This window comes from Epargyreus clarus, unplaced genomic scaffold, assembly GCF_041222505.1.
Source record: "Epargyreus clarus isolate Ecla_fem2 unplaced genomic scaffold, WU_Ecla_fem_2.2 ptg000011l, whole genome shotgun sequence".
NCBI lineage: Eukaryota > Metazoa > Arthropoda > Insecta > Lepidoptera > Hesperiidae > Epargyreus > Epargyreus clarus.
In genome coordinates this window covers 2,549,783-2,568,350 of record NW_027332219.1, presented here as the reverse complement: position 1 = coordinate 2,568,350, position 18,568 = coordinate 2,549,783, and the positions used below count along the sequence as shown (strand labels likewise).

Below are 18,568 nucleotides of genomic sequence, written 5' to 3'. Positions count from 1 at the left end.
TGCTTTGTTTTTTGTCAGATCGTGCTAATCGCTGGAATGTACTGGAAGTAAAATCATTGAAAGATAATATTCAAGTATATTTTAATTATATTTTAATCTTTAATATTTTAATTGTACAGTTCCTGCGTCCATCATAATTATAGGTAAATTATTAAAAGTAAATTGTGACAATTATAAAAGGACACCTCAGATATATATATTTAAAAGTTTATTAATAACTAGAATTCTATAACTATAAATACATCTTAGAGACCCCTCCGAACAATTTTCATATATTTTACGTCTTCTTCTTTTTTTGAGTCCTTTTCACATAAAAAGGATTTATAGTATGAACAGGCATTAGAGTATTTGTATCAAAAAGTTTCAAATAAGGTTCAACATAACATCGTATTTCTAGGAATTCAGTTGTAACTATTTCGTTTTTTAATTTCGCCGCTTTCATAATATCATCCACACTTGGTGCCCAAAGATGATGCTTTCCGTAATTTAGTGCATAATTTGCTATTACATTACCTATTAGTTTGGCTGCAAACTCAATTTTAACTAGCATTATAATTTTCATCGCTTTTAATTCTATGGTAACTGATTGTCCTGGTGCTATTAATATATCACCAATATTTGGCACTCCGAATAAAAAGGAAGAACTTTGGAAAACATTATTTCTCCATTTGTTTTCATATTTAAAAGAACCACCGTCGTAAATCATATTGACGTGATATGAAACATCGAGTTCTGATAATCCTTCGTCGGACCATGAGGATGATACGGTGTGTTCGACAACTTCTTTTAAACTCACTTTCTTTACAATCCTCCCAGAAGTATTATTAACAATATTATGTCGTTTCAAAGTAGCATTTTCACTCACGATTTCAGTTACTTGGGCTCTTTTCACACGAACATTAGTCGTCACTTGGCTCCAATTATATTTTGGATATAAATTACCGTAACGTGTGGGATCTTTAATGAACACATCCTGTGGATATTTCCCAAGTTCAACCCTTACCCCTCTTTTTAAATTACTATCACTTATATTAAACGCATTTATTTCTTTTTCCGTAACAAGTTTGTCACCAGAACCGGAATGAGTAATCACTGATTTTCTTATATTCGAAGCTGTTCGGATATTTATTTGTATTTTTGAATAACAACTTGTTATTATGAGAAGTAACACCACTATATAACCATTTATCATTTTAAACTACACTTTAATGTCGAAAAACGAACATTGAGAATTGTTATAATGCAAATAATTATAAATACGGAGTTTGTTTTTGCTCAAGCTAAGAAGATCGCGATAATAAATTAATATTTGTAATTTAATCCTAAGACGCAGTGATCAATAACATATAATATTTTTATAACTTATACGTCATATACTAAGCAGTAGGTACATCTATAATAAATCTTAATAAAGATGGGAATATATAAAGCTACTAGTAGTGCCCGCGGCTTCGCCTGCGTTAAAAACAATTACATGCCATACATACAACTGAAAAATTAATGTTTGTCTGTATGTCCTTTATAGAATCGTAAACTATGCATTTGATCATGTGGTGATGTTTAGCAAAGTTGTTGTGCATGAGCCCACGAAGGTTTCTGAGTTGGTACGACCAATTTCGACAGATGGCGCCACTATCACTCCAATGAAGGTACAAATTTTCAGTTATATATTATTTTTATTGAAACTACTTTGGTGAATTTGGAGTGGGTAGAGCCCTTTGTGGTTTGACTCCGGCGGCACCACCGCCACACCTATTTCTACCTAACAACAGCAGTGTTAGCTCTGCTGTATTCCGGTTTGAAGGGTGTGGTAAGGGAGGCAGACTTTTCCGAGGCGTTCCAGCTTAGTCCTCAGGGGTAGCGGCGCATCTGTGGCCGACCTCAGGTAGGAATATCTAATCTTATCTGGGGTTGATTACAAATGTCCATGGGCGGTAGTAGCCACTTACCATCAGGTGGACTGCATGCTCGTCTGCTACTCCATTATTACAAAAAGAAAACTACTAATAAAAAATATTTCTTCAAAAATAACCAATTCGTAGCATGTGTACTACATAAATTTGTTTGAATTAGATATGTTATCTGTATGTCAACGGGTCAAGTTGAATCGATGTAGACTAATTAACATAGTGAATTTAAACAAAACTACATATTATATTTAAATTCACTATACACAAGGACTAGTAAACTCTGAATTTTTTTTCACCCTATAAGGTGGGTTTTCTAAATAGTAAGTAGTATTATAATATATTGTAGTACTATAATAATATACTATATATAAATATAGTATAATAAGTCTGAAAATCGAAGTAAATCAAAAAATATTTTAATATAAAGAGTAAGTAAATTTTTTCGCCTCCTGCATACGCGGAATATGTTTAAAAAAACGGATTTTTTTCTAACGTATAAATTTTTTATTACTCTGTTGTACTTAAATTCTTTATCTATAACAAGCTTAAACTAAATAAATTATATAATTATGTCCATACCAGAATAATATATATTTTACGGCCTCTGAACATAGTCGAATTTTACGAGAATGAAAATAAGAGATCTTATTGTGATTTTGCTCTTAAAAATCATAAATGCTAAAATAAATATAGACATAACTGCGGGCAAAGGCGCTAGTGATGTGACCGTAAATTTTACCGGCCATGATGTAAAAGTTGTTACGGATCACGAAGTTGAACTGTTCGGACTCGACGATGAGGCACTTTCTGGTGCAGTTAAACTTCATTACGGAAGAAAACCTAGGAATGTTTATTTAAAAAGCCCTACCCCTTGGGGAGATCTTTACAAAACGTATCAATGGGAGGAAGTGTCTAGGGTTTTATAGATAAAATCAGCGAAAGTGAAGAATGTAGTGAAGCAACCGGTGGTAGTGATGTCCCAAGACTTTGACAACGTCTCCAATCACACGATAAAAGTGAATACAGGTATGAGCCAAACTGTAGAAAATACGGTGACAACAACTTGGACGAAGAATACAGAAATCGTCGTATCACAAGAGGTTGAATATGGTTTGAATGTGTTATTCGCTAAAGCAACTGGTACTACTGGATTTTCATACACTTCAAGTTGGGGCGAGAGTGAAGAGAAGTCTGAAACTGTTACAATTGGTACCAGCGCTGGAATGGAGACGGAACTGCAGCCTGGACAGGCAGCAACTGCTGTGCTTTCAGCAGATAGAGGATACCTAGAAATTGAAGTCGTGTATGAGACAACACTGAGAGGCTACGCGGCTGTTAACTTCAAGAGAAAGTTGAATGGACATCATTTCTGGTTTCCATCGATTGACAGTGTGATGAAGAGTGGTGGGTTGACTAACGAAAGGACGGCAGTAGAGGTCATTAAGATTGGGTTCTACACTGATGCGTCTTTGAAAGTGTATGACAAGGAGTCTGGATTACCACTGTAGATAAAATAATAACTAAAAATAAATATAGTTAAAAACAAACTAAAAAAACATGCTTTTATTATAACATCAAATAAAAAGTAGAAAAAAAAATCAATCTAGGAATCAATTAAGAAACAGTAAAAAGTATAATTGTGAAAAAGGTGTGGGGTGCTTTTCGAAAACAGATAAATGGAGCACCCCACGCTTTTTTCCGATGAGTTCGATATATTGTTATAAAATTTGCCGAAAAAAATTTTTTTTCACCGTGGTTTAGAACCCACGACCGATGAATCGTGGTGTTGATGTCAGCATCCAAAGGAGAGTTACACACAAACCCACAAACATACATACATACAGGTGAAGACAATAAAAGCGTTTTAAAACTAAAAAATCTGAATATAACTTTCAAAATGTAAATTGCTTTATTTTAATTTTTTTTATAATATAGGAATAGTAGACGAGCATGCAGTCCACTTCATGGTAAGTGGCTACTGCCGCCCTTGGATATCTGTAATCAGTACCCCAGATAAGATTAGATTCCTACCAGAGGTCGGCCACGGATGCGCCGCTACCCCTGAGGACTAAGCTGATACGCCTCGGAAAAGTATGTCTTCCTTACCACACCCTTCAAAACGGAACACAGCAACGCCTAACACTGCTGGTATTAGGCAGAAAGAAATAATTTCATAATCCTTTTTATTATAAGTAAAATGTTTTTTTTTATTGGACTACTCCAATTGCCACACCCTTCAAACCAGAACACAGCAGCTTCACCCTGCTATTATTAGGCAGAAATAGATGTGGCGATGCTCGCGTCCGAGTCAAACCATAGATTCTGCCACATTCAAAAAACAAACAATCTTTGTAGAACGCTAAAATAGGCTGTTACTCATGTCACTATGATTTTCTTTACCGTAAAGATAAATGTCCGTTCCATTCTAATTCGCACAAAACTAAAGTCTGGATCTTCCGAACACCAAAATTCATGTGAATTTACACTGCATACATTTTAAATAAGAAAAACTTATTCAATGGTCAACCGCCTTGTCTCAGATGATCTTTCAACATACGTCACACAATGCATTCACGTACATTACATAATGATATATCGATTCATTAGTTTAATGTACCACAGCTGTGATCGAGACATGCGTGGCACTCGGTGTCCTTAAACAGTAATGGGCTAATGAGGGCCAGTTGTACGGCGAGTTGAACTGAGTTAAGTTATGGTTAAGAGAGATACGTCACGTCGTCATCGTCGTCGTTACATAATTATTATTATTAATCGACTAATGCCATTCAGCTATTATAATTCAATTAGTAACAAATTTTAATTTCAGCAGCAGCAGAGCAAACCTCATACAGGTAGAACACACTGGACTGTAATATGTACATAATATCTATGTAATAACTGTATTCTAGCAAATAAAGTATTTGAATTTGAACTTGAATCAACCCATTACTGTCCCAGCTGGGTATGGGTCTCTTCTCAGAATGAGAGAGGATTAGGCCATAGTCCACCGCGCTAGCCAATTGCGAATAGTATAAACACTACACCTTAGAACTCTTCTTACTCGTAACTCTTAGGTGTGTAGCTGTAGTTTTCTTCTCGATATTTTCCTTCACCATTATTTCTAGTGCTAATTAAATCCTATTAATTAAAACCCCACCATTAAATGGTCAATATTTTAGTTTAGAAATGTTAAAGGTAAATCTTAGCGTGTGTTTTAAGAGAATATATTGCCTTTGGGGCCCCACTTATGATTTAGGGAAAAAAGGAATATAATGAAAAGAACATAAGAAATAAGAAGATATAATAAATACTTAAGAACAATAAAGTAAATAAGAAATAATAACTTTTGCTATACATATATAGTAATCAAGAACTTAACCAACCGTAGAACAGTGCCACTGGCCCACGTTTGTAATGCATGAACTTATAGAACATCTCAAACAATTGTAAAAGCCTACGTAGAGCGATTAAGCAATTCAAGCTCATGACTCTATGTGGTTACAATTAATTTGCTTTAGCAACTAAGTAACTGTAGATATAATAACCTAAGTAAACCTATCTTTGCCTAAAAACAGTAATATTTAGCACTGCTACAGGTAAAGGAGACACGTATTCTAGGCGCTCTAACTTAGACCTAACATCTTTGGCCGACCTCAGGTAGGAAGGTAGTAGAACCCTCTGGGGTTCGACTACCACTAACACCGCCACACCTAATTCTACCTATTAACAGTAGTGTTAAGCGCTGGTGTGTTCTATGTTTTGAAGGTTGTGGTAAGGGGGACATACTTTTCCGAGGCGTTTCAGCTTAGTCCTCAGGGAGAGCGACGCATCTGTGATCGATCTCTGGTAGGAATATCTAATCCTATTTGGGGTTGATTACAGATGTCCATGGGCGGCAGTAGCCACTTACCATCAGGTGGACTGCATGCTCGTATGCTACTCCTATATTAGGTATAAATGAAACAAGGTATCTAATGTTGTCTGGGGTTGAGGATAGACTTTTTTGGCATCAAATCTAGTATCTTATAAATTTCTAGTAGAAATTGATGTTGTAAAGGCATCTTTCTGATCGCAGAGTCTAGGACTCAATTCATTATCGATAGAGTTTCCACAGGAAATTTTATGGTCTACATTCCCACATGGACACGACAATGGGCAATTTGAGTAGTATGAGTGTAGATTGAGTGTTTATTATCGTGTTGCAATAAGCAATCCGTAGTATATAAGTAATTTATTGTAAATACACGTTCCAAGATTACTTTTCGTACTTTTACTGATCCCCTGTGTTTTTTGGACTCCGGGAGGCACCGTATAGCAAATAAATATTAGTTTAAAAAACTAAAAAAAATGCTCATGCTTTTATTGCTAATCGAACTAAAACCTAGAAAATGGGTAAATCAATCAATCATAATGAATCGTCTCAAAATAAAATTATAATAAATTAACAGATAGCAGAACTGCTTCAAGGAAATACGTATACCACCGTTTGAAATTCAATTTTTATTCATCGATACCGGTTAAAAAGTTTAAGATTTTTGAATAAGATTATTAATATGCTTTGAGTAAGGTACACTTCTAGATCGTACTACTTCTCTATTATGTATAATAAAAATATGAAAGAAATCGAATCACGTTATTAGTAAAGATCTATCTAAACTAATAAGTGTGAAGGTCCATAAAATTTAATAGAACATTATATTTGATCTACATTTCGATCGGCGACAATTCGGATCTACCAAACAATACAAATCACATGTCGTCACGAAGGCTTCACTTACAATAGAACCTCAGTACGAAAAAACCACACCACCATATTCCCTTGAGATACGTCTTAAGATACGATGGCAAGTTGTATGGCATCTGAAGATTTAGGTTGGTTTTGGTTGTGTATCGTCAAATTGCATTTGGTATAAATAGTTCGGCGATTAGACCAAGAGATCATTCAGCGGTCACATCTCTCATCTCGTCTTTGGGTATGTAGACCAATGCCTTCAAGGGCCTAATAAGTGGTTTGAGTCTGAAGGCATCGATGTCACACATATCTCTTACAAACCAGTGGTATTAAGATAAAAAGGTGTTAGAAGTCTTTCTGCTTCGACTTTGGAACGCCACGCCTTTACCTGGCTAATAACAGCAGTATTTATTGCTACTGATGGTTTGCAGGGTGTGGTAAGGCATATGTACTCATTCGAGGCATTCCAACTTAGTCCTCAGGGGTAGCAAATCTATTGTCATATAACACCAGTGTTAAGCGCTGCTGTCTTGTTTTAAAAGATTGAAGGTGGTAGAACTTTTCGTGGTTCGACTCCGACAGCATCTCTGCCACATCTTTTTCTGCCTAATAACAGCAGTGTTCGTTGCTGCTGATGGTTTGGGAAGCCGTAACAGCAACCATGTGATCAATTAGATGAAAGGGGCAAATTATGTGTTATGCACCTCCATACTATGGTTATCTGAGATTATGAGTTATGGGTTTCCCGAAAAGAATACGAAATATATTGGTTTTAAAAACTTTTTTCTATGCGTATTTTTTATAATTTGTCTTCTTGTTTCAGAATTCTGGATTCAAAGTTTACACAATGAAGGTAAAATAAAATTGTAATTAATAAAATCAGCAGTTTTATATTTGAATACTTGTTATTGCTTTATAACTGAGTCTTAAAATATTTTTTTCAGATACTCCTACTGTTAAATCTTCTCGCCTTTACATTGGCTGAACCACCAGTGGGGTATGTATCTCTTATTTAATACAATAATTTAATTATACTTAAACTAGCTGACCCGGCAAACGTAGTGCCATATAAATAAAAAAAATGTTAAGGGTGAACAACCCTTATCACTTAGGGGTATGAAAAATAGATAGTAGCCGATTCTCAGACCTACTGAATATGCATATACAATTTGGTGAAAATCGGTAAAGACGTTTCGGAGGAGTACGGTAACTAACATTGTGACACGACAATTTTATACACTTAAATATATTTTCGAATAACGAAATACTACTTAAGTATACTATTTAATATCACCCAAAGTCTTGCATATTGATATGATAGTAACACATAAAGCGTAAATTTTCTTTAGAAAACTCTTTTTCTAATGTTTTCAATATGTGTAATATAGGTAAGAGGGGACCTACCTAGACTACATCTAAAACAGTATACAAACTCCTAATTATCATTGCAAAGTTCAAAAAAATCCACCAGTTCAAAAAACATTTTTCAAAAACATTTTTAATTACAGTGACAGCTACTCCTCAGCTTTGCCCGGACACAGTCACGATGGGAATCTCCAACGATCCCTTTCATCCAGTCAAGGATATCCAGCATCTAGAAGTGGTCCATCCCAACAGTACGGCGCGCCGAACGCCCGATCAGGTCCGTCTCAAGAGTACGGTGTCCCCGGTTTCCGTGGAATATCCCAGGAGTATGGAACGCCGGCGACACGTGGACTCTCCCAAGAGTATACAGCCCCGTCAGCTCGACTGTCCCAAGAATATGGAGCCCCATCAACGCGTCAATCCCACGAACATAACTCCCGAGGTCTTACCCAGGAGTACGGAACTCCAAACCAACGTAGCAATGAAGATTTTGCGTCAAGAAACTTCCCATCTGACTCTTATGGAGCGCCTCTCCAAAGATCTTCGCAATACAGTGGTGATTTCCGTGCACCCTCCGAAGAGTACGGACCTCCTCAAAGAAGCTTTGGTTCCAGCTCCTTCGCAAGGAACCCGTCCCAAAAATACGGCGCACCAGGCTTCAGGAACTCTCAGTTTGGGTCTAATTCTCTTTCACGGGAATATGGTGCTCCTTTCGGACGGTCTGCTGGTCATGGCTTTGGTTCTAGTTCGAGATCGTTCGGTAAATCCCAAGCCAGGTCTTCATTCGGTCAACACGGCGCCTCTCGTTCCCTTTCTACCCAATACGGAGCTCCTAGCGCAAGGAATTCTGACTCTTACCAGGGCTCGTACCCTAGCCAGAGGAGCTTAAGCGACACTTACGGAGCACCCAATGAAAGGAGTCTTTCTCAAGAATACGGGGTTCCACTAAGCAGAGCTGGTTTGCAGACCAACGCCTTCCCATCTGCCTTTGCAGCCAGGTAATTAGTTCTCCGTATTTCTTTTATTACTTGCTGTAGTGAAAGGACATGAAATGCGATTAATATTAAGTTTTTAGTACAGCTCAAAAATTATAAATGTTAATTACTATTATCATTTTATTTTTGCCAGTGCCGGCAGAAGTGAAAACTTTCGAAACTTAATCTGAATAATAAAATATAATAAATACAAAATGTAACTGACACCCATTCACATATTTTTTCTATACTGATATCGAATGACATCTTGACTTTTGCAGTTTGCTTTGCCATCTTACGAATTTTCGATCAGGCCACGTGTTCCTGTCGGGAGTTTAACGTAAAAATGTTAAACTACCTACTAACCCATCACAATGCCGCTGTAGAAGTTTTCACTTCAAAAATTAAATTATATCTCCATTTCAGGTCCTCGCCATCAGCGAAATACGGAGCACCATCAGCCCGCGATATGCCCTCAGATCAATATGGAGTGCCGGACCAGTACAGCGCCTTGTCGAGTGAAGGGTATGGGTATGCTAGGGGTGCACTCGATGAGCTGCTTAATCAGGTACGTTATCATAAATACTGGTAAATATTAGTAATGTTGGTCCCTACTATCCCAAAATGTATCTATAAAAGAAATTTCGGATACTTAACGTCGTTTGAATAAAATAAACGTGTGCGTTAGAAAAAAAAATAAGTTGCACTTTCTTTCCTTGGGTCGAAATCAATGGCTTTTAACGTAACACTGTAGTTCATTATTATTTACCTAAAAAGATTCCGATGTGAACTTGTAAGGTTGTGAAGCAAAGGGGGGCTAACATATATTTTTACTAACTACTACCATAGAAATACGTAATTGCTTTACTACTTTGTTTACGATAAGTTTTTAACAAGTGTTCCCTTTTAGGAGCCAGCTAACTACGACTTCGCATACAAAGTGAATGACTACGAAACCGGTAGCGACTTCGGTCACACGGAGACTCGCCAGGAAAATAAGGCTGAAGGATCCTACTTCGTTGTTCTTCCTGATGGCACTAAACAGGTACTTAGAGAGCATACAGTTCATCTGATAGTCACTGCTATATAGGGACTGTCATCGAACTCAAATAAGAATTACGTCCTACCTGAAGTCGGCAACAGATGCGTTGCTACTTTTGAGGTCAACATTAAAATGCCCTTCCACACTTAACACTGTGGTTATAAGGTAGATATCTCCTACATCTAAGGGAGGTAATGTCGTAGATGAATGACAAAGAGTTCTAAGGAGAACCTTGGAACAAGATCAGACTGTTTTCCTACACAAAGGTTCCAGTTCCCTAAATCGATGTCCGGCCAACTAAACATCTACTTAAATAATTAATTTACATTTTTGTTGCAAGTGTATTTATAGGCCTTTGAACGTAGAACACATAAATTTTAAAGTATGCCTAATAATATTAAATAGCCAAAATTATAATGTTTCCAGGTAGTGGAATATGAGGCTGACGAACGCGGCTTCAAGCCCAGGATATCAGTGGAGCCGGCAGATGCATCAGGGCGGTCTGGTGCAGGATATGATGACAATGCTTCCGATCTTGCGAGATCAGGCGATGGACCTTATTAGAAAAACACGATTACTGATAGAATTTTAATGACAGAGGCTATAATTAAATAATAGGATACATAAAAGATTGAATGATAAAACGACCCGGCTTGAAACGGATTACGTCAATGTATATAAATATTTATAAGGGACTCAAGGTCAGAAATCTTATTGTAAACAAAATGTCGTTGATTTTTTGTTGATATGTTTAGCGCCTCATATTAATGTAATAGCAATGTTGTTTTACCACACTTACTTTTTGTTTTTTGAAAATCTATTTTTGATGTCAGATCGCTTCCAAGTGAAATATTTGTAATGTAATTATTTAGTATTAGTACTCCTTCCCAGTACCTTTTCTAGTTGCTTAATTTTATACTTTCTTATAATATATATTTAGGGCAATAATTACACCGTGTACAATTACATGTTACAAAATTATCAGGCGCTTTGTTAAATAATTTGCTGACGATCACGAATACTCATTATTTATTGTTTTGTAGCAAATTAAAAATGTATAAAAAATGTACCTCATAGGATAATTTGAAGCTTGTGATATAATGTGTTTTAAACAAAATATATTACTTGAAAAAAATACATCTTTCGTTCGTTTATAAATGACACCCACAGCCCCCACACAATGTAATGTAAAAAATATACATGTCGAATAGACAACCTCTCTTCCTTTGGGAAGTCGGTTAAAAATAGGAAATCCAAATTCTAACTTTCATATTAATGTATTATTATGATTGTAATGAGATGTCAAACTTTACTTTGTTAAAACAGGTTAACATTAATATAACTTTTTATATATTTACACAAGATAACCGTATTAACAACTGAAAAAAGCTATAACTTTATACAACTTTTAGAATAGGCTAGAATAGCGTCTTTACATCATTTGCATATTTTGCCTTTAATTATATTTTTTAACATTTGATGGTGGATACTATGTATGTATGTATGTATGTATGTATGTATGTATGTATGTATATGTATCAAAATGTTCTTAATAATAATTTAATACAATATAGGGGAAGGTTGCTCTAGTCGTATCGCCTAAGGGAATGTTGTATTATTTAGGGTAATTTATATGAAGGACAATCTTTTGCGTAAATTTAATCTTTAGTTACTCAAGTATCATAAAATATTTAAATCAAAATAAAAATATTTTATTTAAATAGTGATTTCAACGTTTTCTCAAAAAGTACATTCGGTACGACTTAGGCAATCAGGCGCCTTAGTCATACCACCTATAGCCTAAGTCTTACCTAAAGTAATATCACTGGTAATTGCACCCAATGGTGTTTTCCTTATTTGCGATAACTTTAAAAGATTTCAAAAATATGTAAACGCTTACATAGTATTTAGATTGGGATTGATAGAACGGGAGCCAAATTGCTGCTACATGTATTTACTTCATGGTTATTAAATTCCAATTTCACATTTCTAAGTTTCAATAAAGCTTTCCTTCATTCCCTGCTTGCAAGGATAGTATATTAATAGAAAACATAAAATATTTAGCTCACAAAGACAAAAATTGTGAATAATTTCTAGCAATGCCTAAGCCGTACAAGGTACGACTTAACGAATTCCTTACTGGTACTACTTAAGCAACAAAACATCAAAATTTGAAAATAATATTACTGACATAACCTTTAACATTTTTACCATTTTATTATAACTAAATGAATAGTCGAATGTGTCACAAATAGATAAAGATTACCGAAATTAACTTAACAATTGCACTTTCCTTGAAATTGCTTACGAATGAACTTAAATTTTTAGTGAAAACATCGACAAAACTTGTTTTGTAAAATATTTTAAAATCAATGGTGCTGACATGGTGCCCTATTATTTTTGTTTACTCGCATAACTAACTAGCATACGTTTGAAGCACCAGAGCTCGCTTTTTGTACATAGGAAACTAGATATTATAAACCTTTAGTTTATTTTGCCACTGAGTAGCCCTTGCCTGCTAAAAGGTTGCCGACCGCTGTTCTAGGTTAACAATAATGTAGGAATTTATATGCTTATGCATCCTCTGTAAAAAAATCGTGTGTCTATCTATTACGGTTTCGGAGATATAGCCCTGTGACAGACGGACAGACGGACAGACAGCGAAGTATTAGTAATAGGGTTCCGTTTTTACCCTCTGGGTACGGAATCCTGAAAAAGATATCTGATGTTACTCTTATACACAAAGATTCATTTATTCATCATCACCCCAACGCCATCTATTGTTGTATCATATAACTAAGTATTGTTGAAAATAATAAAATAAATAAAAATAAGTAAAAAATAATGAATGGTGGTACGGAAGCCTCCATGTGCGAGTTCGACTCTTACTTGGCAAATTATTCTATTTAGGCATCTTCCAAGGCGCGCAGATAATAAGAAGGTGGCAATGGCTACATGATGGTACGTGGCTACTGCCACCCATGGACATCTGTAGTCAAACCCAGATAGGAGAGATTCCTACCTGAGATCAGCCACAGATGTGCTGCTGCCTCCGAGGACTAAGCTGAAACACCTCGAAAAACTTTGTCTCCCTTACCACATCCAAATCAGAACACAGCAGCGCTTAACACTGCTGTTATGACGCAGAAATAGGTGTAGCGGTGGTGTCTCCCGAGTCGAACCACAAAAGGTCCTACCACCTTCAACCTATACTCGTATTATAATTACCTATACATTATTATGGTTCTAGTAGATACTACTTTATTTTAGTGATTTGATCCTGAAAAGTGACCTTTCATATTAAACTCAAGTAAGAAGCATTGTGAACCACTTTGTATTGTGACAGAGATGTTAGGAAGCCATGCTTCGTCTCACGATGTCGTGGGCTCACCCTTGTAATTTGGCACAGGGAAAGATGTAGAGTCGATTTCAATTTTATTATTTCCCAAAATGTATTTTCAATACTTTTAACATTAATATTATTGAATTAGAATTCTAGCAATGTTCTAGAAAAAGAATTTGGAATAATTTAAGATGTACTACTATGTAGATGTAGATACTATCATTTCTATGTCTTGAATGTATTTTTAATTATCGTAGGTTCTAATGATATTTTCGTTTGTACGGAAAATAAATTATGCTAATTTTTTCATCGTATACTCGACACCACTTCAAAGTTATATAGTTTATTAAGAGATGATCTGTCAGTAATGCATTATCTCAGCGGCCAGAATATACGAGTAATTATGGAAACAATGGAAGTGGAAAAAATATTTTTATTCCGATCAGGTTATTGCTATAGTTAAAAAATATGACAATTGATAAGCGAAACGGTTTTTTTAAATGGTTTTTTCCCATCATTTTCATTATTCATTATTATTTCTGTACATATTATTTTAACTGTCGCTATTTACGTCTCTACTAAATCATTATTATTAACAGACATAATAATAAGTCTACGTCTAAAATTTTGCACACAAAGTCTACTCCACGCATTTTGTTGTTCTCGCTAGCCGTATACCTTGACAGCTCTTTTGTAGCACTAATGAGAAACCATTTTTCACCCCTACCAGAACTTAAACTTACGTATATAAGCTTACAAATTAGGACAAGTGCATCACAAGATCTCTTATCTTTGTACCCATTAGTACTATTTGGGACAAAAAGTAGTGCGTGCCTTTAGAGAACAAGATGAAGGTGAGTTCATAGATTAGTAAAGATTACTCACTCCTAACAAGAAAATGTACCCAGTTTTGAGAATTGAAATAGTTGCGTAAAAAAGTTTTGCCACGTCTCCGTACTAAAATGTCCCTAAAATGTTTGAAATAATTATTTATTTATTACGTGAATTACGCAGTATTAGTTATTTATTCGTAAATTTTCTCTAAAAATGTTTTTATTTGTCAAGAATTAAAAAAAAACTTACTAAAATAAGCCGTATGTGGCTTCATTCAATTTCAAGGCGGCGAAGTATCTTTACTATGGGTGAGTTGTTCAAATATAAAAAGGTTCATACAAAGTCGGTCAAGTGAAGTAATGGTAGATTCAAAATTATGACGGTTGACAACAAAATTATTTATTATTAACACTGTTGATTTTATTTAAAAAAAACTGTCAGTTTGTTAAAAGTAAGCAAATCAAATTCTGAAGGTAGTAAAACCCTGTGGTTCGACTCCGGCGGCACCACCGTTACACCTATTTCTGCCAAATAACAGTAGTGTTAAGCGCTGCTGTGTTCTGGTTTGAAGAATGTGGTAAGGGAGACATACTTATCCGAGGATTTCCAACTTAGTCCTGAGGAGTAGCAACACATCAGTGGCCGACCTTAGACTCTAATCTTATCTGGGGTTGATTATAGATGTCCATGTGCGGCAGTAGCCGTTTACCATCAGGAGGACTATGTGCTCGTTTGATACTTCTATATTATAAAATATATAAAAAAATCATTTCATCTTATTTAATTTTGAAAACTCTTTTGATTTTCAGTCCTTGGTACTCGTCACCATCGTCGCTACAATCGCTTTAGCCGAACCACCACCATCCAACAGGTAAAATGTATTTGCTTTATCACAACCTGAAAATGTAAAGATGAAGGAACCTCGAAATCTGCAAGAATTTTGAATAAGAGATCTTTTCGCTACTGTTTGGAAAAACCTTCGAAATCTCGTTTATAAGTTGTAAAAATATCTAATGCAGCATTGCATAAACAAATTAATCATTATAAATGAATAAAGTTCAAAAAACTAAAAAACACGCTTTTATGATAAAATCAACTAAAAAGCTTTCGGTATTCTATTTCATTCTTTCATACATGCAGGGTAAGATAAGGATGTATGTTGATCTCTTTCTGCTGAAAAACGGAGTTACTCACTGACAAACATACAAGAGAAGCTAATATAAAGCGTTTAAAAAAATAACTTCTTAATACGAGTAACAATAAACTTACAAGGACAACAGAAAGACAACTTTTAAAATAATGAATTAAATTAATTGTTTCTAATTATAATATTAATATTGAATTTCTACTGACTACCTTCCAGCTACCTTCCCCCTTCGGCTAATGGACGTGGAGCTGGATATCCACAAGGCGGTCCTTCTGGTCCTGGCTTCGCTGACGGAGGCCCACAAATAGTCGCTGCTAGGAGCTTCCAGGGCCAAGGCCAAAACCATGGTGCTCATGGTCATGGAGCTCAGGGTGGTCATGGGGCTCATGGAAATGGATTTGCGAGGTATGTTTAAGTTTTTAAAACGTGTAAAATATTTTACGGCTTTAAAATTGTTTGACTGTGGTAGAACTCTTTATGGTTCGACTCCGGTGGCAACACCGTCATACCTATTTCTACCTTATAACAGCAGATTATATTCTTATATTATTGTGTTCTGGTTTGAAAGGTGTGGTAAGGTAGACATACTTTTCCGAGGCTTAGTCCTCAGGGGTAGCGGCGCATCTGTGGTCGACCTCAGGTAATCCTATCTGGGGTTGATGACTCGTGACCCGATGCTCTGCTACTGCTATATTATAAAATACTATTTTTTTAGGAGCGGTGCCCACGACCATGGAGCCCAAGCCAGGTTCGGTGGTGACCATCAGGGCTACGACCACAACGCGGGTGCCTTTGGAAGGAACGGCCTGGACGAGCTTAGCGGAGTAAGTTAAAAGTTAAAATTACTTTTGTTTCACGCTAAATTATGTCAACAACGATATAGAGAGGCTTTCGGTATAGGAAATGTCAAAGGAGAGAAATAAAAATAGACTGAGAGAGAGCGGGGATAGAGAGAGAAAATTGGTATAGGAAGAGTGATACTTATGGACGAAAGTAGGAAAGAAGAAACAGGAGATAGTGGTCTAAATGAGGTTAGAAATGAAACAGGATTTACTTCCTTTTTATTGAATGTTTATGCTATCCGCGTGGCGGAGCGGTCACCATATCGGTCTAACGGTCAGAATGTTCTGGTTTCGTTTTCTACTTAAATGATGTATTTAGATTTTTGTGTGGGTCTATGTGTTTGTGTATCCGTCTTGTTATGTGTCCCACGACCATAGATTAGTAAAGATTACTCACTCCTAACAAGAAAATGTACCCAGTTTTGAGAATTGAAATAGTTGCGTAAAAAAGTTTTGCCACGTCTCCGTGCTAAAATGTCCCTAAAATATTTGAAATAATAATTTATTTATTACGTAAATTACGCAGTATTAGTTATTTATTCGTAATTTTTCTCTAAAAATGTTATTATTTGTCATGAATTCAAAAAAAGAACTTACTAAAATAAGCCGTTTGTGGCTTCATTCAATTTCAAGGCGGCGAAGTATCTTTACTAATCTATGCACACGACACAGGGAATCATAGCGTGAGGCTGAGAGTTTAGAAAACGTATTGGTTTGTCTCAGATTTCTATTCTGGATTTAGAGATTTTTGCATTCGTCTATGTATGTGTCCATGATGGGACCCACGGAATCCTAGCGCTGTGAGTTCATGACGCAAGTTAAGTAGAAAACGTCAAGAGACGTTTTCCCAACAGAATTTAGTATAAGTACTCTATAACTATATTTGTCAATTTTAACCAATAGTACTTATACTAAGTTCTGTACACAGGAGCCAGCGAGCTACAATTTCGAGTACATGGTGAACGATTACAACCAGGGTACTGCCTTCGGGCATCATGAAGAAAGGCAGGAGGAACGGGCTCAAGGGGAGTATCATGTTGTCTTGCCTGACGGGAGGAAGCAGGTAAGGATTAGCGGGAAGAAGAGAAAGAGAGAGATGTTTGTTTGGGGAATTACTTAGGAGTAATATATTTAGTGAAGTAAGGGTTAGCGCGGAGGAGAGAAAGAGAGAGGAATATGTTTTTTATTGTGACTTATTTAGGGGCAATATTTAGTTTTAGTTGTCAATATTTTGGATTTTTACCCGTCTGGAAGGGTAATACTACGTAATAACTGTTCGAGCGTATGTATATCTCATTCTGTGGCACGCTCTACTCCCCAAACGGCTTGATGGATTTTAATATATGAGGTGTTGTTGGATTCGTTTAAATTGTGGGAGTGATCATTGACTATATTTTTAAACAGTAGGTTTTTTTTATAATAAGTAAATGATTTCTTTTCTTAAAATCTTGAGCTCCAGATTGTAACCTTAAGCTTTGAAGATATCATTTTTGAAATCGTACATATGTATGACGTGAATAATGACGATGCACTTTAGACTTAGTGGAATGGTAAATTAGTGTTGATAAACATGTATTTGTACCACTGCAGCACACTGACCTCTTTTCATAACTGGTAAAGGCCTGACATAATATGACGCCACACTCAAATTCGTATAAAGAAATTTAAATATACGCAAGAGATTTTAATTTATTTCGCACTATGGCGAATTCCAGTTATTTAAGGATAGATGGCGCTATTTCCGAATAATTAAACAGACTAAAGATTATTTTTCTTTTCAGACTGTAAGCTACGAAGCCGACGAGCACGGCTTTAAACCCCGCGTTTCTTACCAAGACACTGAAGACTTTTCCCGCTCAAATGGCTACGACGCAAACGCGAACAACGTACGCAGCGGTAACCATGGCAACGGTTACAATCATGGCGGCCACGGTGACCATGGCAACGGGTTTAACCATGGCAACGCGCGCTCAAACTCAAACGGATATTGACTCTTGACTTCCGTTTTCGTTCTTTTTTTATTTTTTTGTGATGTTTAAAATATTTATTGCCAGCTTGTTAGTTTAGCGCTTGTGTTGTAGATTTTTGTATTTATTTCAAAGCTTTTTGTTATAATTATCTGTGTACATATTTATACGTAATGTATTTATAATAGATTTTATAATAAATATCTATATTCTCAATTTGATATTTTTGTCATCCCTTAGTTAAAGTTCAGTTAAGGGCATAGCTGAATTCAAATTACACGTACCTATCCATTATTTTAATAATGTTCTATGTATAATACATCTAAATGTTCAATAATGTTACCCAAATCTGTTTTGTAGCCTGATATTTGTCCAAACATACGAATAGTTGGAAAGAACAATAGAATGCATA

The 18,568-nt window shown here is 35.8% G+C and overlaps 3 protein-coding genes across 3 annotated transcripts; 2 read left to right on the top strand and 1 right to left on the bottom strand.

Moving 5' to 3' along the window:
• Positions 1 to 197: 197 nt before the first annotated feature.
• On the bottom strand, positions 198 to 1,206 carry LOC140745713 (U-megalopygitoxin(8)-Mc8-like). The gene has a single exon (XM_073077609.1). It carries the CDS (start codon positions 1,190 to 1,192, stop codon positions 278 to 280), a length of 915 nt encoding a protein of 304 aa, XP_072933710.1. The 5' UTR covers positions 1,193 to 1,206; the 3' UTR covers positions 198 to 277.
• A 1,333-nt stretch (positions 1,207 to 2,539) lies between these two features.
• LOC140745712 (U-megalopygitoxin(8)-Mo12) lies at positions 2,540 to 3,418 on the top strand. The gene is given in 1 exon segment (XM_073077608.1): positions 2,540 to 3,418. A coding segment is annotated over 1 exon segment (879 nt).
• Positions 3,419 to 7,489: 4,071 nt separating this feature from the next.
• On the top strand, positions 7,490 to 18,345 carry LOC140745747 (uncharacterized). The gene is made up of 11 exons (XM_073077641.1): positions 7,490 to 7,495; positions 7,587 to 7,639; positions 8,151 to 9,005; positions 9,408 to 9,549; positions 9,892 to 10,026; positions 10,450 to 10,560; positions 15,010 to 15,071; positions 15,564 to 15,752; positions 16,063 to 16,171; positions 17,118 to 17,252; positions 17,971 to 18,345. Exons 1-11 carry the CDS (start codon positions 7,490 to 7,492, stop codon positions 18,178 to 18,180), a joined length of 2,007 nt encoding a protein of 668 aa, XP_072933742.1. The 3' UTR covers positions 18,181 to 18,345.
• Positions 18,346 to 18,568: the final 223 nt, after the last annotated feature.